General features: G+C 32.7%; 1 protein-coding gene across 1 annotated transcript in view; it reads right to left on the bottom strand.

Annotated features, from left to right (window-relative positions):
• Positions 1-24,008, bottom strand: part of LOC148627930 (A disintegrin and metalloproteinase with thrombospondin motifs 9-like) — a 133,217-nt gene extending 109,209 nt beyond the window's left edge. The window contains exons 1-3 of the mRNA XM_088581830.1: positions 23,831-24,008; positions 23,394-23,728; positions 19,320-19,461 (exon numbers count right to left, since the gene is read on the bottom strand). Of these exons, the coding sequence (XP_088437956.1) occupies positions 19,320-19,461; positions 23,394-23,728; positions 23,831-23,906 (553 nt within the window). The 5' untranslated portion in view covers positions 23,907-24,008. The remainder of the gene's footprint in view (positions 1-19,319; positions 19,462-23,393; positions 23,729-23,830) is intronic.
• Between the last annotated feature and the right edge of the window lie 3,738 nt (positions 24,009-27,746).

The raw sequence follows: 27,746 nt of genomic DNA, 5'->3' as shown, positions 1-27,746 counted from the left end.
ACACTGACAAGTGCAACGATTCACACTAAATTTGACATAGCTTGTTTAAATCCATTCATAAAATTTTGAAAATTTATCAATGAATCTAATCTTCAGCCCTTAACATGGAAAATAACCCTATAAGGTATCTCCGTGACAAATTAATTGGCGGACCTATTTGTTAGACAGTAAATTTTCCATAACAAGTCTTATCAGTAAGCCACCTACTACATTGTCTGTCCACTTTATGGTCTTCTAATTGTCGAAATGACCATAAAGATTTGTATACAAATGTACTGGTTCAAGTCTTATTTGGTTGACCTCTGACCTTAATCTCCTAGCATGGATTAATCAGAAATAAGCGAAGGGTTAGAAGTACTGTAATGTTTTTAAAGCATTAAGTGTCAGTCTCTGTAAGAATCAGGCAGTGGGTGAAACATGGTATGAAAACCCCATCATTTTGATAGTTTGATTTGACTATTTTCACCATCAGAATCAAGGAAAACAGACAAGATTTTCCATATCTTGTTGGCCCATTGAGTTACAATTTCATTGAAATGCACTGAAAATGAACATTTCAAGGACAGATAACTGTCAAAAACCTCATTTTTTTAACATTCTATAGAAAAATTTTTGAGCAAAGTCAGTGATGCAGAGATTAAATAATGGTCTTTTCAAATAGAGAAGGTATCCTTGTGTGATATTTTATTGTCAGATTGGTAGGGTTTTGATATGCATGTTTCTGATTTTTTCCCATTTTGCCTGATTCTTAAAAACACTTACACTTAAGAACATGACCAGTACTACATAAAAGATCAATAACATATCTAGAACTGTGTCACTGTCAAATGTTTTTTTTTTTTCATATTAGGAGGTGCACATCCTCAATATGTTCATAATTACTATGCAAAGGTTACAGATTTAAATGAAGTATGTAATCCTAACAATTATAAATAAACTGCAACAAGACCTGCTTTTATCAATTGTGATGCCGGTCAAACTTCTATAGAAACTCCTGAGAGCAGTAATCTGAAGTCACCATTCTGTTTCAGAAAAAAAAAACATAAACAATGTCCTTTGATTAATTTAATGTACCTTTATCTAGAAAAAAAGGGGCAGTGGTACAAAATGTCAGTTGATGAATTGCCAAATCTTGTAATATCAACCTTCTTGAACTGCCTCATGACCATAACTGTCTTAGGCCATCTTGAACTTGTAATACATTGTCCTTGTATGAAATTATGGCCATTATAGTCAAGATAAATAATCTTCAGAACTGTAAGTTCATTTTAAAGCCATAAATTTCAGGAAAAGATGAAATGCTCCTTTATCTCCAGTAAACTTTTTTTCCGTAGATTTTTTTTACTTATGCGTCATTGCCTATCCATCAAAGTTAAAATAAGATACATGGTAAAAAGTAAACAAAAGACTTTTATTTCATTGCTTACATACACAATTTTGTTTTGAGTGAAATCCAAGGTAACCTCAGTTAATACCCAAAACTTTTCAGTCAACAGACAAAAATGAAGCCAAGAAAATTGAAATTACATGAATTGGAGCAAAAAACAAAATTGACAAAATAAAAGGAAAAGAAAGAAGTTGTTTCACATTTAACAAGTCAACTTTTTTTATCCACACCATAAAAATCTTCTGAGTTTCCGGGAATGGGTCAAATAAAAAATATTGCTTTATGGGAAAAATAATATAAGATCTTATAACACAGTACATACTTAAGTACCATAAATTTTTGTTTTGACATATGAGCGACATTCCTATAGTAATAAGGCCATTTCGTTACCAATATTACCAAAATCCATGTCTTTACACCTTCGGCAATATATCTCTCCCTAATCTGACCAAATTATCAAATAGCATCAAAAATATGACAAGTGTCATACTAATATTAGTGAATTATGTCACGGCCAGTCAAACGGACACCTCAGTTGCATAGACAGAACAAGAAACAAACATACCCACCAGGAATTAACTGTATTAATTTGTAGGTCTGTTGGTCATGGCTAATTTGTTGTAAAGGATTTGAATGACAAGTAGCTGTAGCCTAGAGGAATGCCTATAATTCAATCTCCTTGTTTGCATTTTTATTTACATTTGTTTATTTTTTCTATATTTTAAATCAAACTCTTAAGTTTTATATATCAAAATTTCTTTTACATGTTAAACAGTTCTTTAAGTGCACCTCACTTGAGAATATCTACAGTAAATGAGGCAAAAGGCACTAAAAGTCTACCATAAACTATTACAAGTATGCTGTGGCTAGAAAAATGTCAATTGCATAAGCATAGCCCCTCAAAAATAGCATGGTGCAGCTGAAATCATTATTGATGCAAAAAACTTGCAACATAAAAAATCTCCAAGAACAACCTTATTTTATTCTTTCCCATCCAAATTTGGTATGGAAAGGCATGCCTGTCACAAGAAGTACATAGAATAATGGTAGTGAAAAAATGGTATTTAATGATAGCTGTGCTTGTTACTAAACCCTGGAATATCTCTCCCTCACTAGATCCAACACCGAGTAGTGTCCATTAGAACTAAATTAAGCTTTGAACAAAAGCTAGGAACCTAACTAAACATAAGAATGTACCAAAACAAAATTAAGAAAAGAACCCATTTATGATTTTAAAATATATCTGGTTGCCCCCTAGAAAATCTAAATGATTATATATAAACAAAGAGTCTTTAAATATTAATGTCATACTAATAGTATTACACAGTCAGAGTTCATAAGAACCTCCCCCTTTAGATGTTAGTCAATTCAATTTCACAGAATCCTAATGAGATGGTGACCTAAGGACAAATGATGTTCTGGTAAATACCTAATTAGACTCCCAAATAATGTGTCTTGACCTAAAGACAAACTATCATAACACTTCATTGCCCCTGCAGATCAAAGTGACGTGGAAACAATGTAGAAATCCATGTACCTCAAGCCATATCTGTTAAATATTTATTAATAAACAAATGATCCTTTGTCAACTTTGTTTTGTTTTTATGAGATATCATGTAATATTGTCTGTCTTCCGTGTTCACATAACAACTAGGTGTGGTACAAACGCAGTCGTGATTTATATTAGTGGACTTGTCAAATAATGATAAAGACTTCCCTTCCCCCTTTTTCATCTCACAACAGTTAAACATTAAGAAAGAAATATTTTCTAAGATTTTTTATTCAAATCAAACAAGTAATTTCTTTGGTTCATTAGAAACGATATTGTGTGTTATTCCAAATTTCTTGAAAAAAAATGAAAATTTAATATGAAAAAAAGAACAATTTATAAAGTATATATTTACAGTGATTAATAGTTCACTCACACTTGGAACATTTCTTCTTTTCATATCATAAATATTTACATTATTTGTATAGAAACTGATCACAGAGGTCTCTGTTCTTTGACCTAAACGTTAACTGACATAGAACAGCCCCCCCCCCCCCTTAGTACAGTTGTAATTATTTAATTCACAGATTCATAAATTTTCATGAATGGAATAAAATTCTGTCACTTAAGTAGCTGTCTTTGTAAGAATCATGCAAAATCTGAAAAATGTGATACACCCCGAAGAAAAGGCTACATATTTTTATTTTTGTAATTAAGTTGTTTTATGGGTCTATACTATGACGTGTAATTATTCATTCAAATCTGCCTGCTCTTAGGAGATAATCGACATTGAAAATCCAATAGATTCTATTGTATTTGAGCGTCATTTACAGAGTTATCTCCCTTAATTTTGAAATCTACATTCTATATAATTTTCATCTCCAAAGAGCACGGGTTATTTGAAAAACCACGTTAATTTCTGTTTACTATGACATTTCAAACAAAATATAATAAATGAAAATATGTAGGCTTTTTACCCATGAATCACATTTTGCATGATCCTTAGCTGGAGTGCTACTTAATTACAAATAGATACTAATCAAATTCTTAACACAACCATAAACACAGTATATTACTTCATCAAAATACACTTTAGAGTGATCAAAGGCATTTTTTTCATTATTCATGATTATTCAAGAAGTAAAAATTTTGCAATTATGAACAAAAAGCATCACAGATTGTCATAGAGGCAAAGTTTTTGATTTTTTATGATGAAAAGTTACAATAATACAGTTAATGTCTAATTAATCACCCTTGTGATAAGGTTTTTATGAATGAGCAATAAACTGAAAAACTTTGAAAAATGACACTTGTGCTTATAGTGAAAAGGGACAAAAATGAAGTATATACCTGGTATGAATCATAAGATAAATAAGTATAAAATTGTTCATTAAATGCATCAAAAATCATAAGATATGGTGATGCCTAGGGCTCTCCATAATGACATATAGTACTTTCAACCCTAATGTTCTCAACTCATAAGGTTCAAACTAGCATGAAAATTAATGAACAAAAATAAATCTAGCTATCTACTACTTGTGAAATTAATACAGTAAAAACACTCTTCAGAGGCAGATCAGATTTAAATACATCCTGATAAAAAAGTATAAATGAACAAACTGACTAAAACTGTTCATAATGGTACTAGATGCTTTCCATGGTCTAAATAAATTAATGGACCCTCCTTTCCACTTATAAATCAGATCAAGGAGTAGGTAAACCATGAGACAAAACAAGCCTTTTGAACCCAAAGTAAGGACATACTGTGATATAGGTGGCAGACAGCCTTCACAAGAATCTTGAATAATATATAATTCAGGTCAGATTTTCATTATAATTTGTAACAAATTAGAGCCATCATAGTCATTAGTGTAAATAAAGAACAATTATAAGATATCTTGAGTATTTTAGCCTTTGATGTGTGATAAATAGGAATGCAAGAGGTCCTCATGGCCTGAATTCCAGGACACGAAATGACAACACGAAATATACTTAATTAAAAGTTTTATTATGGTTATTTACAATAATATTATGATGTTACGACATTACGAGACCCTATCCAATTTATTAGTTTGCTTATATTTTTCTTCAAGCAAATTATAGATGACTTTAGGTATTTAAAGGACTACTCTCTATGTAAAGTCAAATTTTTAGGATGTTAAATTCAACATTAAAGTATTTATCTTTGGCAAAATTCCTTTAATAGATTTACATGTGAACAAACAATCAAGTCTTCTCTTGTAAAGAAACTTCACAAAATACACAATAAATATTTGTAACGTAAAGAAACATTTGTAGAGGACCTTAACAACCTGAATCACTATACCTGCTAAAAAATTGTCTTCTCTACACAAATTAAGGCTAAAGGAGGCAGGAAGAGAAATTATGACAGTTCAACAAACCTTGTCAAGAACAACTAAATAAGACAGAATTGTAGGTAGATAAAAACATGTGCATAGGTTCAAATTTACTTTCAAGAGTTGAAGGTCCTGGAATTTTCCAAGTTTGAAATCAATTGTCCGATTGAGGAAAACTAAAAGCCCTAAATAAAGTGTCAATAAAAAGGGTTTTGGGTCCAGGACCTAGATAAATGCAATTTCCAAGGTCTTACATCAGAAATTGAGGGTCCCACCACTAACCTGAACCACTGATGAGTGGAACTCTCTGATTTTCCAAATGAGGCTCACATGACCATTTTAATGTCTTTGCTCAAGCTGCATCTTTTTACCCAAACATGTTCCAAATTCTACTACACACTTCAGGCTCAAACTAAGTTAACCTTATGTTTTAACCTCAGTGCCAAATGGAACCAGATTTCCGCAATGAAAGGCAAAAACTGAATGCCTAATTATATTTGTACTCCGTATATTGTTTGACCTAGTTATGATAAATAATATACAGGAAGTAACAGTACCTTATGGTATTGAAATGATTAAACCATCAGACAGACATACTATGATATACATGAAAAATTCAACATTAGAGGGGAACAGGGTAATCTTTAACACCTATATAAAATAAAAAAAATTGCAAAGCTATAGATATTCCAAATACAAAAGCACTGCTTTTATCCACCCAAGGTATTAACTAACATGTATCATCATATAGCAATATTCTTGAACTATTTAACCTTGACCTTCAATAAAGATTTAACCTCTGACCTTAAGTTTCGACTTAAGCTTCTTTATTACTAAAGTAACTAACTTGTGAAAATATTAAGGTGTTTTTTTGTTTTTGTTTTTGTTTTTTTTTTTTTTGTGTGTGTACTTTAAGCAAATGCCTTCAACTGTACTAAAAGTGCTGAATCACACAAAAAAATGCAACACCAAAAGAAAAAATACTGACACTTTGCCATTTAAAAAGAGGAGAGGTCATGAAGGTCATTTACGAGCAACTTAGTTTTGGTATAACTGGCAAATTATATAAATGCTACTATATAACTGAAATGATATGTTATATATAGGTAATGTATTTATAGTCAGTATCCCAATCATGTAGCTACAATAACAATACACAGGTTCATCCCTATCTGACACCTGTTAATTGTGAAAGCAATACACAGATTGTGTCAATTTACCTATGTCTGTCTGTCTAAACTCATTAGTTAGTCTGGCACAGGGTTATACCATTCGACCATTGGCAAAACAACCATCTTATGGAAAATACGTATGTAGTTGCCAAAAACAATTTTCCTGCACACTTCCAAACCATCATTATGTGATACTTTGCTTGTCAAATTCTTCTCTAATTTGAATGATACAACTGACATTTTCTGCATGTAATTTACTTATTCTATAAAATCCCTTCATTTGAGCAAGAATAATTAAGGAACATAGGAGCAGAGGCCATAATGTTTAACTACCAATCAAAGATTGAGTAATAAATGAATAAATAAAACTGGCACCCATGTCATGCTCAGCTATGCTTATACTTGCTACATGTACATTAGTGGCACTAATACATGTATACAAAATTTGACATGAATCAACTTTTTCATTTAAGACTAAAACCAAATAATTTGGCCTTTGGCTTGGGTAAAGGTATAGTTTGCCTAATTACATGCTTTAAATTTCCATATTTTGACTGAATTTTCGCTAGACAAGTGCATCCAAAGGGTATATGAATTGATTAGACCAAATCTTGAGGTCATCTCTGGTATGTGGACTGCTATGAGAACTGAAATTAACATTCATGGTTTTTAAAAATTTCAGTTTTTACAAAATATGAATTTCATAAGGATATAATTTGAGATCCCTACATAATTCATATTTTGTAAAAACTGAAATATTAAAAAAATTTTCAATATTATTTCAATTTTATAGTTTTTACAATAAGCAACAATCTCAGATGTTGTGGCCTGTAAGCTTATAGAAGTGTAGGATGAAGGTCAATGTCTTCACTATTGTTACTTTATGTTTGTATAGGAAGTCAAAAAGAAAATTTTTTGTTTATATTGGCCAAATGGTCAATTTTTTTGCTGACTGGTAAGTTTGATGCAGGAATAGACCATGAGTTGATTGAATGAAGCTACAAGCTGAGACTCAGTGATAAATACTGAAATATTTGTTTTGTTCACAGACAAAAAGAATAACCTAAGAAAGGTCTGAACAGTAACTTGCAGTAAAGAATTATGCATGTACCCCTTGCCAATAGATTATGTTTTAAAAATACGTCAAATATTACAAACTTCTTAAAAATCTGCTGGAATCATTTAACAGAAATTGCTAATTCAGCATTTAGTATTTGGCAACATTTACTATCATACAAGTATCTTTTACTAAGATCAAAACACATGCCTTTTGAAATATTTTGTAACCTGCAGTGATGTAACAATTTAAAAATAACTTTAAAAACGATCAATCTACAAAGTCTCTTTGATGTGAGACAGAAAAAAAATATAGAGTACAATTTTCTATCCCAAAGAGTATCAATTAGACTAAACAAGTAACTATATAATACTTGCTTAAAAAATGATAATATCACAACTTCAAAATTGGGTCAGTTCGGTGCTTTCGTAGTAAAACAAGGCAATATAAAATGATCTAACCCCGATTAGTGGCCTTAAATCACAACCTAATCTTTGTTAAAGGCCATGAAAATAAACACTGATCTTAAGAATTATAACAATCTGATATTTCACTCCAGTGTAGTATCAGTAATACTTCTTTCTCTTTGACAAAATTTGAAGTCAATTTAAAGAAGAGCTAAAACTCAAAATGCTGTAGGTAGTACCAAATCCATATTCATTAATCTGAACAAACCTTTGTAATAGCAACAACAACAAAAAAGAGATATTCAATATAATAATTCCCATAAAAATATCATGAACTTAAACTCAGAGACTGCTTAGTCCTGCATTGACCTTTCTCAATGTGTACCTACATTAAAGACAGGATATACTTCTTTACCTGGAAAAACATAAAACATAATATTCTCAACAAGATGGTCAGAAACTTATATACAATCATCTACTCCTCTAACAAAATCGCCAAAGTTTACAACATATCCAAACCCAACAGTAGCATACCTGCAGTAAATTAAAATAACAAATGAAAATAAACTCTAACTGCCCCTGTTTTTTCTCCAGGCCACCAAGCTTAAGAACTGAAAGACATGCTAATAATTGTTAATACACCCGTGATATACTGGGTCAGTTGGCAATGGGCCACCCTCATCCTAATGTCTGGTTGATAGACACACTAACACAGTACTTACATAAAACCATAGAATATTCATGCAGATTATTTGTTTCTGAATTATTTCTGTTCTCTCAATTATAAATATAAACTTGCAGATGAAGAAATGAGCAGAGATCGAACATCTCATACAAATTGTTTTGGCATAAACATAGTTTATTCTATGCAATCTATGTTTTAGATAATCACGAGCCATGTATTTTGTGCACGTTCACACTTTTAAATGAGAAACATTTGATAGACAAGTATCAGTGGTACAGCTAGTAAAATAGTTAACTTCAGGGAACAGTAATTGAATGATAATCATCTGATGAAAAATGTTTTAGGTAAATAATTAAACTTTCTATCACTCCATAGGTATTTTAATCTACATTTGGTAAAAAATTAAATCACTTAGTCAAAACTACCTAAGGAAGTTCAGCACATAACGGTTAAGACCAACTTATCCCTGAAATTCACTATAGTACTAGCTGTAATAGAAGTAATAAGCGAAAATTGTACATTTGAAGAACATCCTTTTCTTTATAATTAAGTGTCAACTATCAAAGTATTTAGAGAGTGAGCATTGACTGAGTCCTACAGAGACAGGAAAACTAAGAAGTACTGTGAAAGCACTATAGTAAGTGGGGCACCAATTTTCGTGGGTTTCGTGGATGAGCCAGCCCACAAAATTTGGTTCCCAAAGAAAAGCAGATTCCCATTGATATGTGTACTGAAAACCTGAAAACCAAGAATTCAAGAATCCAGGAACTTATGTATTTTCCCTAATCCAGGAAAATTGTGTATCCACGGGATAAAGTACTTTCACAGTAATAGACACAGAGACACACTAACAGTGACATGCAATTTCGAAACCTAGAAAATAAGTAATTAAGTTTACCTGTACTAAGATAATTACTTGTTTAGGATAGAAATCACTTTGAAATTTTATAAAATGTGGTGAAAAAATTCTGTTTTATAGGTTTTTTACTGGTGATAAACCTCCCTATAACCATTTGTACTGACTGAACCAAGAAAAAGGGACGAATTTGAGACATTACAAAATTGGAATGATAAAAAACGGACATCAAATTTCAAGTATGGTAAATTAATCATTTGAGGGGAGTCTTTCATTAAATTGTGAGGCTATTACATTCAACCTAACAATTAATTACAAAGGACTAACTCTTTTATCATGTATTTAATTCTACGCAAGGTGGAGTTCATCTAACAAGCAGTATGTGACAACTCTATCACATCATATGTTGCAAACCAGGGCCACACATAAGTGACTAAAATAAACTGCTTTTCTCAGAGAAAAACAATAAAATTATTGATATGCAAATCTGGATGAAGAAAATATCTACGAAATCAACCTTGATAGTAATATAACCATATTAAGTAGTAATAGACCGCAGAACTGGTGATTTGTAAAAAGGGGGGGCTAAGTATGCCACTTTTTTTTTCTAATGTTGAAAACTGGCAAAATGAACATTTTTCAAGTAGTTACTGATTGGTACATGTATATGACTTTCAAAACTGGGACAAGAAAACCTACCTCCCCCTCCCCCCCCCCCAACTTCCAACCTTCAGACGTCATCTTGGATTTACAAATGCACTGTTGAATGACTACTACCAATATGCTACTTTTTAGGACTATTCACTAATCAAAGTAAAGTAGTGAATAAGCTACATAATCATTAAACAAGTACTAAATTTTTTCATATTTTTAACACCTGTTGAATTAACTCTTAAATACATGTACACTGGAATAATACAAGCACATGAACTGTTCCTAATTTATTACCAAAAAAAAACTTTATAATCATTTTCAAACTGCATGCTTTCAAAAATAAACATAAAAGAATGGTAGAGGAAAGCCATTATTCATGTTCAAACTAGGCCATAACTCCTCTATGAACAGAAAAATAGACAAAAACAGTTTTCACCTCTGACTTTGAGCATGTACCATAAAATTGTATGAATGAACACCCACACCACTAAAAGTATAACAATGTCTAAGGTTTCCCTTCATCAAAATGTTTTTAGACAAATTGAGATAAGTTGCCTCCATAAATTTCTTCCACAAACCTAACCAAAGTGATGACAAAAACCACTGACGGCAATATTCAATGGCATTCTTACGATTTTATATGTCACAGTTGCCCTTTTTAGTAAATAATGATTAATCATCCAAACAGTAACTTTCTCTTAGTTTCATTTTAGTAGACGGCAATGATGTAGGAGTAGACTATGATTGATATACAGTTAGAAAGCTGAACATATAAACCACTGTTCCTTGGCAATAACCTTACTCTTGGCAAGCAAACTAATGATAAGTTTGGATTAGACAAGGTTTTGTCTTTGGTATCATAACATTAGCAATAGAATAATCCTTGGCACAGGTACAGTTTAATAAAAACAAACCCTTTCTTTTCTTCGCTACTGGGCATGAAGATAAAAAACTCGACAAGAGATGCATTTCTGCTTAACTTGGAAAAAAATTTAAAATCCACATCAATGAACATTTTTGCTATGAAGTTCTAAGAACAGCTCATATGTAAAACTGCTTGTTGGAAAAAAATCAATATTGAGGTCTGAATTCAAGTTAAATCAGTCCTTTAAAAAAAATACAAAATCTTAAGACCTTTAGGTTTGTCACAGTGTTCTGGAAAGTTCAAACCTTTTGACAATTAAATATGTCCTGCAAATACAGACATTTGCAGGTAACGGAAACCAAAAATTAGCATGCTTAAAAACAATACACAATCTAATTTCTTGAATTGTTGGCTGGTCATTAGGTCAGATATTGGTAATTAAAAATATTTACTGGGCTGAATCAAATTTGCTTGTAAATATTATTCTGATAGATCTGGCACATTTCCAGAAGAAGCTAAGGAATACCAGTATATACATTTGAAGTCAAAAACATAAAAAAATGTGATAGACTGTCAATCTAGAATTGTCCATAGTGCAACATGACCTGAGACTAACTGGTACTAATTTTCTAAGAGAATGATAATTGTGTTTCACCAGGTCTTGTATTCTTTGCCCCATAGGCTTCTATAGTAAACCTTAAATTTTCATGACTTTTTTTAAAAAATAAACAAGAAGTTTCACTCTAACTTTTGACCACATTTTTTCATTAAGGAAATGTCAAAAATAATTTTAGAAAAAAGGGCATGAGTTCATAAAATAGACCTCTATTCTGAAGCATTATTTTTCATGAAAATACTGTTTTTTTCCTCAAAAACAAGAATTTTGTGTCATAGCTTGGTTTTAACCCTGTATTTTTGATGAAAAATTATAATGATAAATGATAATCATTTGCGAAAAAACAAAAACAGGAAAAGGCAAAAAGAAAGTACACTATATTTTTAGCCTCCATGTTCTGACGTACACCCACTCAGGAATATGCAATACAAGACAGATACCACCAAAATTCCACTAGTCTATAAACCTTACTGTTATTTCAAATGAAATCAAAGTACTTTCCAAAGAACAAAGCTATCATTTATTGTCCTACTATTGAATCTCTCTTTTCTAGAAACCAGCATCACACAGTTCAGATAATTTAATGTATTTCTAACTACCTTTCAGGTTAATTACAAAGAATAAAAAAGAAATTTATGTATATTATACAACAATGAAGTTTCATTAAAAATCATTACCTGATAACTTGGTACTAATTGCCTATTTAAAATGCAATTAACAGAAAAAGCTTTATTCTTGTGCCAAAGCAGTAATGTCACAAAGACAAAACCAGTAAGATAGTGTTCAATTGTGTGGAAAATTTGTCTCAATTTAGTAACTTGTTGTAACTTGGAATAACAGCCTATACTCAGCATTAAATAGGGCAATGGAAATTGCAATGACATGAATTTAGTTAATGATTTGAACTAGAATTGAAGGAACTGGGTTACTCAGGTGATTGTTTTATAAAACCTACATTTAAACTGCTTATTGCTAAAAAATTTTCCCACTAACCATTCTATCAAGTTTTGTTTCCATTAAAATAGGACTAATGAAGAGAGGCAGATGAAATACAAAAACAGTCAATGGCCAATAAATCATACTTTCACAAATCAAGCAAAAGGAACAAATAAGATTTAAGACATTCCTATACCATGAAGAGAGTTGACCAATGCAGTAGTAAAATACATAGTTTTCATCCCCAAGATACCTCTAATATTTCAAAATTTTTCATTATCATTAGATGCATGCTATTACCACAGAAGCTGGTTTCTTGTTATGCAAATTGTGGTTTTTGTAAATGAATTAATATAATGTTCTGTCAAAAGGGATTTCTTCAGTTCTCTATCAACATTTTATGCTCTCCAAATATAATTTCATGGAATTTAAATCTGAAATTACGTAAATATGCTTGATTTACTACTTAAGATATTAGAGATGATTATACAGGCCAGAAAAAATCATTTCTATATTCATATAATTTTAGCATTTATTTCCTTAACTTTCTAAGATTTTCTGTTTTAACACCTGATCATTGCTACAGTACTAATTACTACCAGTTATAATATTATTAGGCTCATCTAGTTTTAGTGGGTCATCCCTTATTTAACAGCAAAAGCTTAAGAGAACATTGCATCAGCAACTCTAAAGTAACCAAGGATAGCCCCAAAACTAATTATGTGTCATCCCTGTAAAAATCAGGCAGCGGATGAAACATGGTATGAAAAAAACATCTTTTGATAGTGTAATTTTACTACTTGCAACATCAGAATCAAGGAAAACAGACAAGATTTTCCATATCATGCTGGACCCTTGAGTTACAATTTCATTGAAATGTACTGAAAATGAACATTTCAAGGGCAGATAACCCTTTCAAAAAACCTCATTTTTCTAAGATTCTATTGAAAAATTTCTGAGCAAAGCCAATGATGCTGAGATCAAATTATGTTTTTTTTTCAAATAGAAAAAGTATCCTTGAATGACATTACATTGTCAGATTGGTGGGTTTTTGACATGCATGTTTCTGATTTTTCCAATTTTGCCTGATTCTTACAAATACTTAATCTTATATGTCCCTCATAGTCTAAGTTTTCCTTGCAACACTGTGTTATTTAATTTCCTACAATATTACTGCAACATCATAGCACTAAAGCAAGAGTTCAAAATAACTAATAGCTCAAATTAAGCAATTATGGGCAGACAGGACTGAGAGTTAGTTGCATCTCCTATACTCACAGTCACTAAAGCATAAAATGTTTTGGCAGACAACTTCTCTTAGAAACTGGGTATATTCAAAAATAAAGGCTATCCAGTAAGAATATACAATTGACTCCTACACAAAAAATGTCAAAAGTGTTACAAAAGCAACCAAAGCTATGTGAGCACAACTTTGTCAATTGTTTTGAAGTGAATAACCAATAATTCATAGTATTCCACATTCTTTGAAATCCAAATAAAGAATTTGACAGGTTGTTATTAAAGGAAACACTGTAAATCACAATTAAAGGCCCCCATAACTGTACTCAATGTTAACACATATTATTAACGGTCAACAGCATCTTTTGTATTGGTTAACCTCTCAATGTACTATTCTGAGTAATTAGCGCTGGTGGCTAATTTTTCGTTAATCAAGCTTCAAGAATTGGTCTGGGCTAATATTGAAACCTAATGAAGGAAAAAGACCCCATCAGAGATCAGCCTTATACTTTGTCACAGTATTTATTTACGAAGGCTATATATTATAATTAGAACAATTAACCTGTGACGACTATCCAGATATATAATAGTCAATCCATGGAATGCAAAAAAAAAGAAGGTCAAAATATGATTGACTTTTAAACCACATTGCTTTCAATGATCAATATAACATACTGATATGGTCAGTCACGGTTCGAGACCTATATAATAAAAGATCAGTCTGTAAACTGTCAATTAAAGGAAAGTAACTACCATGTGAAATATACACTATAAACAAGGTGATCTACGCAAACAGGTGTTAATACCTGCTTGTTTTCACTTTCATCACTGAATTAGAAAGGCCATATATACCTCCTAAATCAAACCAAAATGATTATTTGAATTAGAGCCTCTATGAGGAAATCACTAACTGATACAGCATCAAAGAAAGCTGTCAATAAGTAAATAGGAATGAGTTTTTAAATTTAATCACATAGCATGGACTTACTGGCTACCAGGGTTGAGCTGTCTGTGTCACTTTCAGTCATTGGTCTACTATTGATCAAAGTTTATCATGACTCTGAGAAATAGAAGTGTGGCTACCTGGGCCATTGACGCCGAAGTATTGTTAATCTGAGAGTAATCCAGATATCATAATCAACAAATACAGTACGGAGTTATGAAACTTTATCGTTTAACCTATATATCTTTTTCTGCACGAATTTAATTCATGCTTTCAATGGTTCATTACATTGATTAAATGATTAATTGATTAATTGGTTATTTTTACCCCATTTCTGGACAAGAATATTACCTGTTGATTACTGAGTAAATGCAGAACCCTGCTTTACACTAGATTAACTCTTGACTCCAGTAGTTGAATTCATAAAAAGTTGTAAGTTATGACAAATGAACACTATTTTCTACAATTATGACATAACTTACGACATTTTTTACTCGTAGGATTTTTTCGGTGAAATTGACAGCTGATCTTTAAACGAGCTAGAATCCTACAACAACAACCTGCAGGAAGAGGTATTAAGCAACATGAAAACTATTGTTCTACTCCAGGCATTTCCAGTCCTTGCTTTACAATAGCAAATCTAGAAATTTTTAAAAGGGGGCCCACTCCAGTGTTTCCGAGTGGTTCCCTATACAATCAAGTATTAGGAATAGCCCCTTGAATCTGCATTTGTTTTATCAACTTATCCCCTATTTACCTAACTAACATGGTAAGATTTGATCAAAGATCAATCCATGACCTCACGCACTCAGAAGGAGGACAACCATTAAACCACTGACAAATGATGCATAAAAGACCTCTTGAACTCAATTTTTTTTCCTACAACAATGTCAATATTACATCCATCAGAGTATTTTCCCACCAAGTTCTATGTACCCAAGAATAGGGACAATGCTCTAGTATTGCACATTTGTGACATAGTCGTTTAAACCATATAATGTTACATACCATGTTTTCCCACAAAACCAAACTGACCACAAAAAAGAAATTTTAGATATTGTCTTTGTGGTAAGAAGTCAATTCAATAGGATTTTGACAACGCTATATTTGTGACTTGTCGTATTGACACATTATTAAACAGTATTTTATGAAAGAGAACAACATGTGTTAACCCAATGGTAAAGCAGAACAAATTATCTCAATTTACCGAATGCATGTTATTAAAGGGGAACATTATATTTGTATCAGACCAATGCTGTCGTGTATTGAGGCAAAACTATTTAAATCGGAAGGTAATTGACAGTTATTGGGGGTTTTCACCACATGATGTGGTCTTTTTCTATTTACCTTAGGAGATAAATGAGTTTGACTTCAATTTTTTGTTGATATCACGATGATATTGCATTGCATACATCAAGGCAGCACTGATATGAGTTTACGTAAATTCATATCGTAGAATTAGATCATTAGATCGCTCATACAATCCCCCTCTCATGAACAAAAACATCTTCTTTTCTTTAAACAGTCCTAATTAACTGTAATAAACATTCAAATTGATTGTTGAAAATGAATAAGTAAATACCTCTCCATGTGATTGATACCATGTAATTTTTTATTCTTATGTATGAAAGACTTAAAGACGTAACAACGTTAGAACGAGAGATCGCAAATTTAAATTCCCATATACTACTTCAAAGCTGTACCGAATAATATGAGTATGAAAAGTATATACTCTTCAGTCATTAAATTTGTTCCATTGAAAAAGTGGAGATATAGAATTTAAGGATTACTGAGTAAAAGTGGTCACTAGACACAACAAATACTATCTATAGCCTTATCTAGTACATCACATGGTAATCCCATTTCACAAGCTTCAGTCTGCATTGTAAGTGTGTAATGGACCAGTAAATGATTTTATTATTAGCTCAGTGGACAAACAGTTTTGGTGTAAATCAACTGTTTTGATTTCCCACCATGTAACAATTAAATAATGGTGGGAGCTCTGATTAAATACCCATTTGTGGCAAATGTTTAAAAAATTTTACTAATTAGTCTGGTAGTTGTGAAAGGACCAAGGGCATATTTTGGTTGATCATCAGTTTAATCAAAACCAAAAATGACCAATAGATGTTTAAATATGTCAATACCATGTACTCTATGTGTCATACAAGTCAGCAGGTATTCTGGTCAATTTAAAGAAAAAATTCCAAGGCATCTATTTATAATGCCATCAACATCAGCCCTAAAAATCTTGGTTCATGGTATATCAAATGACCAAAAAAAGTATGAAAATGAAAAAAAAAATCCTCTAACCATTACCAAAATATATACCATATGCTTCACAGTACTACATGCATCTCAATATCTACTACATGTACCAGTTTTTACAAAATTTTACCACAATTTATTCTACTAGTAGCTTTTGTGACCATAACTTCAAATTCAACTTAAGTAACGAATTGGCTTTTGAAACCCAGTAGACTTGGTAAATGGTTTTGCACTATAGACTGGAGTGACTTGGCCAAAAAATCTAGACCTCAGATTTGTAAATATTAATCAGCAAATAGTTCTCTGGCTTAATCTTTAAAGTAATAGTGTGATTACTACCCCTCGTTAATTTGTACGTTCGTTACTGGTGTTTTTATTTACATTCCCAAATTCGATTAAAATGTGATTATTAAAATATTTCACAGCGATTTTCTGACAGAAAGCATTTTAGCGTATAAAGCAGTATCATCATAGTCAATGAATTAATCTACAGTTTAACTATTTATTTATCTTATACTAAGTTAGTAAACTTATCAGAAATTTAAATGCACTCCATTGTTAACTTTTTTTCTGTAGGCCCTTTAAGTATCAGTCCATAAAGAATTCAGGCACTGCCAATGGTACAGATGATTCATAGTGCAAAAAACCCAAGGAACAAATTTTCTTTTTCTTTAACAATATTCCTTTCTGTAATCAAATCTGTATTTTTGATAAAAACATATATTCATCTCCCAATTAAATAGACCAAATCAAGAACAATAACTCTTGCAAAGAACCCATTTCACACACAATCTACATATTTTTTTTTCACAAAAGTGCAACATCAAAATGACAAACTAAGAGTTGATATCTGGTATGTAAGTGTTTTTGAATAAAAAATACAAGTGAATTTGGTGGGTTTTTGATATGCATTAATAACCTCCTGCCTGATTTTTATAAAGATTGCTATTAAATAACTAATTGAAAAGATTTACAAGTATGTTTTCTTAAAAGTGTTCTAAGTGACACAAAATTAACAAAAATTGTTCAAACAAAATATTGAAAAGTTATCAAATGAATTACCCAAATATCAGATTCTAATATCAAAAGTGAAATAAGAAACCACAGAGAAAGCATTGCTTCAATTTCTAACATCAGATGACCTACGATCAACAGTATACAAATTTTAAAATTAATTCTAAATTGAATTCGGAAATCATCTTTGACAGTTGTAAACAAAAAAGCCTTTATTAATCTATGATTAAAGAACTGTTTTGGTAGGCACATAAACCACCTGTGAACAAAATTAAATCTCTTTTAACAATTCTTCAAACCAAATTATAATCACATTTAATTTGGGTTTCATTGTAAGAGACTTTGTAAAAGACTTGGCGCAAAAGAAAATGAAGCTAGACAAAATGAACACAGGAATTTTTATGGTCATAAAAAATTAAATTATTTCGGTCACAATGACCCTTGAAATATTTTTACTTTTTTTTCTTTTTCTACCCTTGATCTACAATTATAAGTATCAAATTCAAAAAATCATTTCAGTTCAAAATTAAGCTTTTCTGACAGCAAGATAATGAATGAAAATGACAATTAAAAGGGGGTTTGTGCATATGTTTCAAAAATAAAATGTTCCACAACAAAACTCTTCAGACATTGAATGACTAAGAAATGTATACAAAGAAGTCACTCAAGGTTCTAATAACAACTTATTAGGTTATTAGTTTAGCAAAAAAGGAGACAGATTTGGGAGGTCCAAAACTATATGAACATGTACCCGTAGGTCCTTATGGAAATCTAAAAAGATACTATATGCAAACTTTCCATTTCATCATCATGGAACAGGATTGTTATATGGAAATTAAGGAAAGGTATTAAGTCAAATCCTGAAGCTGGGCAACACCTTGTCAAGCAAGACATGACATCATCAAGGAATATAATGCGAATAGGTATGGTGTATATGTCAAAGAGACAACAACCCCACCGGGATGAAAATGTCACCCCAAGGCCACCCATTAGTCTTCAATGAATGACCAGGAAACCTGCATGGACTTGGAGAGTGTTTTCAAGGATGATCAAATATGAACAACCAAATATAGCATTGCAATTCCCAGTACTTATCTCACTTTGTCTATAAAAATGTTACATTGATATTCTAAGTCGATCCAGAAATTCAGAAAAAAGGGGATCTATCTGGTCCAAGAGGGGCTCACTCCAGTGATTTTCTACACAACCAGATTGCGTTATTCTGCAACATAGATCGGACTGTTACCTTAAATTCTACTTTCTTTACTATGTTCAATTGGTCAATCATTCTTGTCCTGAAATGCATCAAATATCTCCCATAAGACATTAAACCTTAATCAATCAATCAATCTTTACTATGAATATAAATCTTACCTTTAACTCCACAGTCTGACTGCGGTTTAGCTGTGTGTGAATGTCGGTAAATGTAATGAGCATTGGTATCTTCCTTTGAAGAAAAATTTTCTTCAGAAGGTTCAACAACAAAAATTTCTCCATTGGCATGAAAGCTTCCAAGCTGAAAAAGAAAATCAACAAAAATTTGTGAAAATACTTCTTTAAATGTTTTAATCAGATAAAATAGCAGTATAGCTGTTGTTCCTTAGATCATTTCATACATAAATTGTTCAAATTATTGTTTATAAATGTTTTCTTCAAGATTATGTTGAGTTAATACTTCATGTACCCATGTAATCCTTCCAATTTCCGGATTGTATTTATGCACAATGGACCTTCTCTAAGAAGAAGTGAATTATCTGGAAACATGAACCATGTCAAAGCAAAGGAAATGTTTTTTTAACAGTTTGACAATACTAGAATGAGTATTCAGATTTATTTTCAACCTAAAACACAAGCCAGTCAATGGATAACATTATTGAACATTGACAGCGATAACAATTCATTCATTAGTAGTACAACATCTACTATCGAAGCATCATAAAGGTTAACTTGAAACATACAGGTAAGGTTGACACAGTTATCATTTACGTCATGAAGCTTGGTCTATTATTGAAAAAATTTGACCTTAACTTATCTGACTTTCATGTCCTATTAGACTGAAAACTGCACATTCAGCATTTCAGTTGTAAGGGTGTATCCATGTATAGTTTTTATGAGCTGAGCAGTACTGTGTAAAAACAGTAACACTAATGCTTAGGCTAAGCTGTAATCAAAGGCAGAAATTTATAATGCAATTACACATGTAGACAGTTAAAATTAGTCAAATCTGCATGTGTCTAATCAATTGATTTGTTGGTTATAGTTTAATGTCTTGTTGCAGGTATTTCATGCATTTGAAGATGAGAAAATAGACCTTTCTGTGTATGACGCTAACATTTTATCAACATTGCCTTATCAGGCAAGATGATAAAAATTCTTCTTGCCCAAATTGAAGTTTAGGTTGTCCTTTAGTACATGCATGTTGAAAATTTTTTTTAAAAATTGATTGTCTCCAGGGCAAGTATGATTAACTTTTTACTTGTTCAAGTGGTATTTTCACTAGTCCCAGGCAACAGGACATCCTTTAATGAAATACCTTGCCCTTAGTTGTACTAATCCAAGGCTGAGCTGGATTTTTAAGATAATAGCACACAGAGGCAACATTCTGCAGGAAGGTATCTCACCTCACTCATTACTCTGATTCTGAGTCAAACATTCTTCACTTAGAGTTAGAAATAGTAGCCTGCCCGCCAGTCCGAGACTGGCTATTTTTTGGCAGGGCTGGCTAATTTTAGCAAAAAAATATACAGTCATATAGTAAATATATTGCAAAATTGTATTCAGGACTGGCTAGAATTTGAGCGAGTTTCCTACCCTGCTTTATATTCAATATACTACTAAGCTAAAAAGTAGTAACTACCAATTAAAGCCTTCTGGATGACTCAGCAATGGGACCAAACCCATGACTTTCTCTATTGATGGCAAACACACCACCTTGGTTGTGTTTAGTTGACAAACTCATGTTAACTATGGTATGGCTGTTTATATCACTTCACTGCCCCAATTGTTAAAGAATTGTACCCAAGTAACTCGTAAATGATGTCTTTTAAAAAAGTCTGTCTACTCTCAGGTACCTGCTGGAATAGCAACTCAGACCATTCATTTGAAACATGAGTTAACTAAGTCTAAAGATAAGCATACAGGCAACAGGGTATGGTGTTAAAGGCTGTCCTTTTGCCCAGGATAAATAGAATTATCAATGGTACCAGTAGAAGTTTAATTGCACTTGCCCACAGGACAACCAAATTTATGAATTTTTCGACATGCATAAACCCATGGACAGCCTAGTTAGGGCAAAAAAGTTTGGAACCAAACGAAACCAAAATTTGCAACAGATCCTTTTTGTAAGTTGGTGAGGATGCTCAATATACACTTCCGCGAGATAGAGCTTGGGTAGAACAAAAGAATTTTCCTCGCGAAAGTGTATATTGAGCATGCCCTACGCGTGCTCATCGACTACCCCAGCGTTAGCACAAAATTGGTCTATTTGATTAACCACACTTTAGTGGGGAATGGGGTTCCTTGGTTGGGGAGTGTAACGTCGCATTAACCGTCAGTCACGTGCGTTACTTTCACTTTCGTTATATATCGCATCCGTTCGCACTCAGCGACACATCGATCTATCAATGATACAACACATTTTCGCAAAATAATAAATACATCTGGGAAAATATCGAGTTTTTTTTTCAAGGTATTTTTTTTAATTAAAAATTATATGTTTCTCGCTCGACTCCCCGGGCAACATGACGCAAGTATTGTCCCGCGTTGTATGGTCTTGTATACTCCGGGTGTATACTCTACCAGATACAATGACGTTTGATAAGTTCACTTTATGATACTTGTTTGTGATATGAGTAGTGCGACTTGTTTACTTTGCTATCCATAAGTAAAATTCAAACAAGTAATATACCACGACTCGTAAATGATTTTATGGTAGCATGTACATATAGTCATCCTAGCCAAAACAAACGCGAGAATCATAGCACGTGTTTTGTTTGCCAGAATAATAATGTATGTCAAAACAGAATAACCATCAGTATTAGTTACCCTCTTTTGTTTCTGTATCCAGTGGCGGATCCAGAGCGGACTTTCACATCCCCTAAAATTGGGAAATTATTTTTTAGCATGAAATCATGGTTTTTTCTACCCAAAATAACTTTAATTCTATTAAAGCCCCACCACCCCACCCACCCCGACCTGAAATCCTGGATCCGTCCCTGCTATCAACTCGATTAATTCGTGGTTTGGTGTCTGGTCTACTCCAGCAATGCTAGAGGTTGTCTGGCAAGCTATTTTCTGACTTGGTGCCATCCTTAAGGTATGGAGGAACGGAATTCCAACCTCTTACGTTGTAGGAATAATGTCTGGTCCATATTCGCGGCACTGAAACCCCACTTGTATCCAGAGAATATAACCCTTTCATGAAATACTAAAATGCAGATAAAATATCGACTTTTCGAACAAAATGCTCGAAAAAATGCGATAAGTTTATTCCTGTATTTCCAAAAGGTCTTGTATCGTGAATTAATTGACTCGAATATATATGACTGAGATTTGTTAACTTTATAGTCATGCTCAATGTTAATCTTATTGAGTCAGTGAAAAGTGAATGCAACGATCTTTATTATTGCGAAGAAACCTGTATTCTTTCAACCGTTGTATTAAAGCGAAAGGTACTAATTGTTTTGATATGCAGTGGTATACAAGAATGCTCAAAGAAATAATTGCCATTAGTGATTTTTCAGCAATCAGAAAGCGATCTTAATAACAACGCTATCACGGCACGGTATATCAATGACTGCAGAATTACTTCGTTTAATTTCCTGGCAGAACTCTACAATAATTCTAAAATTTATATATATATATATATTTATCTACACAGAGAGTGCAATTTTCTCGTACAGACAGTATACCGAATATAACTAGCTGACTCGACTGATCCTGTATAGTAAAACCAGTATACCTATGAAAAACCGTTGCAAGGAGATTGATATTTTAATCCCAGCATTAAAATGGCTCTTTTATTAGTATACCACAAAATTAAGCTATTACTGATATGTGCATGATTAAAGACCAGAAATCAAGTGATATAAACGTAAAGAAGTTTAGGGTGGTCCAACGTCGGCTCAACCACCTGCTATCACACTTAACCGTCATTGAGGACGTCAAAACCTATATTGTTTGATAAACTACCTAAAGTCAGTAATCATTTTGAATAGAGAGTCAAAATATATTCTAAACACTCGTACACCGCAGACTCATTTGTAATTCACTATATATATTATAACTGTACGTGTACTATTGTTTAGGCTAGCAGAAAAAAATACTAGACATTTGCGGTACCCCCTTTGGTTCAACTAACTTCAATAAAACTTTGTATATACGTAATCTACACAAGATGCCTTTGAAAGTTGAAAATCATTTATGAAAAAAAGGTTACATAGAACTTACCAATCCTTTACATAAGTTGAAGACTGCACGTGATGGGTGTACATTTTGAATAGTTCCATGGTAAAAGCAGTCCTCGGAATCTGAAACTTTTTCTTCAATCCACGTAGAATTGTCACTAAAGGTTTGCACAATGAATTTATCAGATATGAAATCCTTAGTAAAGGTTAAGTCTAACAGAAAATCATTTCCAAATGCTGATATGGAATAAGACACATCTAATTCATTATTCTGAGTACTCCTTTTATGAATACGATTTTCACTATTAGAATTCGTTGATTCACTCCTAAGAAGTCGTGTTGGATACACAAGTTGTTTTTCTAGTCCGTTGTTTATACCTAAAATGTAAAAGAACATAATATCATACATAGCATAAGAGAACAGCAACAAAAAATTAAGTGGAAAAATATTGAATTACATCATATTTTTCGAATACTGACCACTTGGAATTCCTGAAGTATGGCACCGGTATGGTACTGAAAAAAGCAGTATAAAAACTAGCAAAACTATTGCCATCGTAACTTAACATGGTCAAAACTTCATCTTTTCACACTTCAAACCGGACCGTATAGTCAATCGGAGGCGTGGTATCCTCGATACGTCAATCAAACCGAAAGTGTGTATAACAGCCAATCAATTTGTTCGTCTATAATCATTTCCCACTATACTATCTCACCATACGTTACTCGTTATTTTTACGCAAATTATAAATGCAAAAAAGTATATCCTCGGACTATATATCTTAATGTTTTGTTTTTAAACCTTTTAATCTTCTGAACTGCGGATGGTAAATTCAACGTAGTCAAACATTACAGATAGTTCACAGCGTTCATATTGAGTGAACTGCTACGATAACCCAACATTATTTCCTTTCACTACATAGTACTAAATTTTGCAACTCTCGTATTTTTTAAATTAATACATGTAAATGAATATGTTACATGTATACTTATCCTCATTAAATATGCCGTATCACCGATGATTTAGCTATTCAGTCTTAGTATATAAAGAAGACGTTTTAGAGATATGGCGATATCTTATGCAATATCTCTATAACGTCTTCTGTATATAAAGATATGAGCGTTGTAAAATGTGAAGTTAACTTCTGAAGATGAAAAGAAAACAAATATTTGTCTCTATTTTTTTTTATTTGCTGAAAATAGAGGGAACAATAACGCAGCTCGTAATAAAAAAGTCCAAACTACGTTACATGGAAGCTATCTGTCTCCTTCGCGATCCCCTTGAATACGTCAACTATACCCAATGTATTTCTTCCTGCTAAAATGCACAGTCCAAATGAATTAAAAAAATAAATTCTCGAAGTATCAAAATGAAGATGTAAATTGTCGTAAAAAAGCAGTTCGAAAATATTTCAACCTATATAAAGGAAGTTTATAGCGAGAATAGTTATGATAAATAAGTCAACGAGACAACAACCGCATTGGGCTTCAATTAACGACGAGGAAACCCTCACACCACAGGGCAGTTGGCCCCAAAACATCATTATACACAGGTGCAGCGAAAGACTTGCCCCTATATACTCAAGTAACATCAAAACCAAGGTGAATTGAAACAAGACATACAGAGACCAGAAATTTCTGACTAGGGACAGGCGTAAACAATGGTTAATGTTACCGGCTTAACATCAGTCATTACTATCAGCTGTTTTGAAATTTGGACCGGTTAAGGACTCATAGCTTGACCTGACACAGGCATTACAGAGGCAGGTTATGGGATAAATAGAACCAAAGGCTGAGCGAAGCGTAGCCAGATAATTTTTGGGAGGAGAATGTGTGAGACATTAAGATTTCATGCTAAGAAAATTTTTTAAAGATTTTTTAGGGGGCGTTCGCTCGGTATGTACCTACAGGCTTCTTTGAATACTGCAATGTGATGCGTGGTCATAAAGAACTGTGTTGTAAGGGAGATAATTCAAACATGGAACGATCCTAAATCTTATTATTTTAAATTATGGTAATACGGGAACGAATATTAAATGTTTGTGGTGGTCCGTTATGTTGACGGAAATACAAAATCAAGGAAAAAGAGGTGACGTCAAAAAGATTTATTGAGACTTTATACTACATTAAAGCTAGGTTGTTCAGTGTGCATGAGATAATATATATTCAGTGTTTGGTCAAAACATTATTGAACACTTTCCTGAAACCACCAATGCTATCATTTTGTCAACAAACATAAAATGAATTATTTCAGGTAATAATAGTTGTTTAATTCCTTGACGCATGATATCTTATCTTCAATCTGAAATTGTACGATGTGAACTTTTGAGGTGAGCTAGACTGTCAGGCTTAATCTGGGTATTTGAGCACCCAGGAGCGTAGCGTCCGCCACGGTTGCGACAGGTGCGACAGTCACTGTACCAATTATTTTCGCAGCAAAGATATTTTGTACCGTACCCAAATCTAATCTAGAATTAAAAAAAAACAAGGGCTTTATCCAGCATGAATACTGACCCGCCCCTTCAAAGGGATGCATTTGGTGTTTGCAAAATACAGGGTAGCTGTTAGTTCCAGGTTCGCTAAAAATTATATTTTCCTGTTCACTTTGTTGAACGCAACATCGGTACACATGTCATAAACTGTTGTTTTTATTTTATTTTATTATCATTATTTTTTTTATATACCGGAGAGAGAGAACTATGTTGCATCAAGCAAGATATATATTCACTATATCGTGTATAGTTTACCAAATACATAAATATTTCTGACTGTACGTGTTTAGTATTGACCATTATTCTCGACTGATTAAACAATCCTTCTATGATGACCAGTTCCAATGATAGATAAGCACTGACCTCAAGATTAAGATTGTATGTAAAGTTCCTTTCAGTTCAGTTCAAGCTGTAAATGTTAGCATGCCACTACATGTAGTATGCAGTGGCGGATCTAGAAAGGGATACAGGCACACCCTTTTTATTGGAAAACTTGTCACTTTCATGTGTAAAATTGACAAAAAATGCAGAAAAAATCACCCCATTCTTGTGCTAAAACTCGGCTGGCACCCCTCGTTTGCAAAGTGTCTGGATCCGTCCTTGGTATGTAATAAGTTACATTTTATACGGACTTCGCGATGTGAAAGTTACTAGTACACAAGCTAGACGAATATACGGTATAGTTGTGTTCAGTGTTGCGTTTAAATCCTTGTATTAAGACTCTCCATTTACTATTGGTTTAAAGTAAAAAAAAAAATAAACAACTGTGTGGTGAAAGGGAAATTAAGGGAACCAGGATTAGAACTCGGGTGCAAGGGGGTGGGCAGTTCTTCTTGCAAAACACCCGCAGCCGCGCTGTTCATTGAAGGTCAAGTCGGATGAGGAGAAAGACTATGACAGTTGGACGTCGCTGATCATCAATGGAAACTCCATATTGGCAAATCATGTCATGATGGGCCCGTATAACTTTTATCGACTTTAATCACTGTTTTACTGTCGATAGTGGATCATATTGTTGTACATTTAGCCATAAAATAAATGCCTATGATATTTTTCCAAAAGTTTAAACAAAATGGCATGTTATTGTGCAAAGGAAGGGTCCTGTTACTGTCAAGATAAGAAAAGATTTCACTTACAATTTTAATAATTGCATAATGCATTATCTGTAAAAATAAAGAGCTACGACAATATAAAGATTTTTTTTTAAATTTTTTTTTTTGAGTTGCAAAATTAAAATGTTAAATGAATCATGCCGGTTTCACTCAGTCGAGTGTCGCCCTAACTATAGTTGCTGTCGAAGCAACGACATCTATACTCAACGGTCTACTGCTTGTATAGGTACAATGTACATGAAAGAAGACGTCAAGTTCTGATAAAATAAAATGGGGTTACCTTAGATAGCTATACACGCTTGCAAGCGCGGATTTTTTCCCTCTGATTTCTTTCTCCATTTGCGAGGTTGTTTTTTTTTTGTTAGACATTATTTGTATATAATAGTATGTCTATAAATAGTATAGATCTTTAAATTTAACCCATATATTTTTCCAACATTTTCGTCCAGTGGCAATGAGCAGAATTCTAGCTGTCTTAGATAGTCATAATCTTTTCTTGTTTAGTCAAAGGACTTTAGTGAGAGTATGTTAAGTCCACAATGGATATTAATGATTCATTAGAATTCCCCCCTCGTGTCCTATATCGAACATAAGGACTCATTAGCGCATACAAAACAAATCTTTTTGAAATAGTAACAGTAAACATATGTAGTTAAAGGCATGTGACATTGAGTATTGTCGGTCCACAGTGGACACCAGGGGCGGTACTTTAGGGTATGCATGATTCATTAGAATTATTGCATTCCTCCTCGTGTCAAAGGGAGACCAATAAGACATGTCGTCATTAAAAGT

This window comes from Perna viridis, chromosome 1, assembly GCF_037379345.1.
Source record: "Perna viridis isolate PV_CMFRI_1.1 ecotype Kerala chromosome 1, ASM3737934v1, whole genome shotgun sequence".
Classification (NCBI taxonomy): domain Eukaryota; kingdom Metazoa; phylum Mollusca; class Bivalvia; order Mytilida; family Mytilidae; genus Perna; species Perna viridis.
This window is presented reverse-complemented; position numbering and strand designations above follow the sequence as displayed.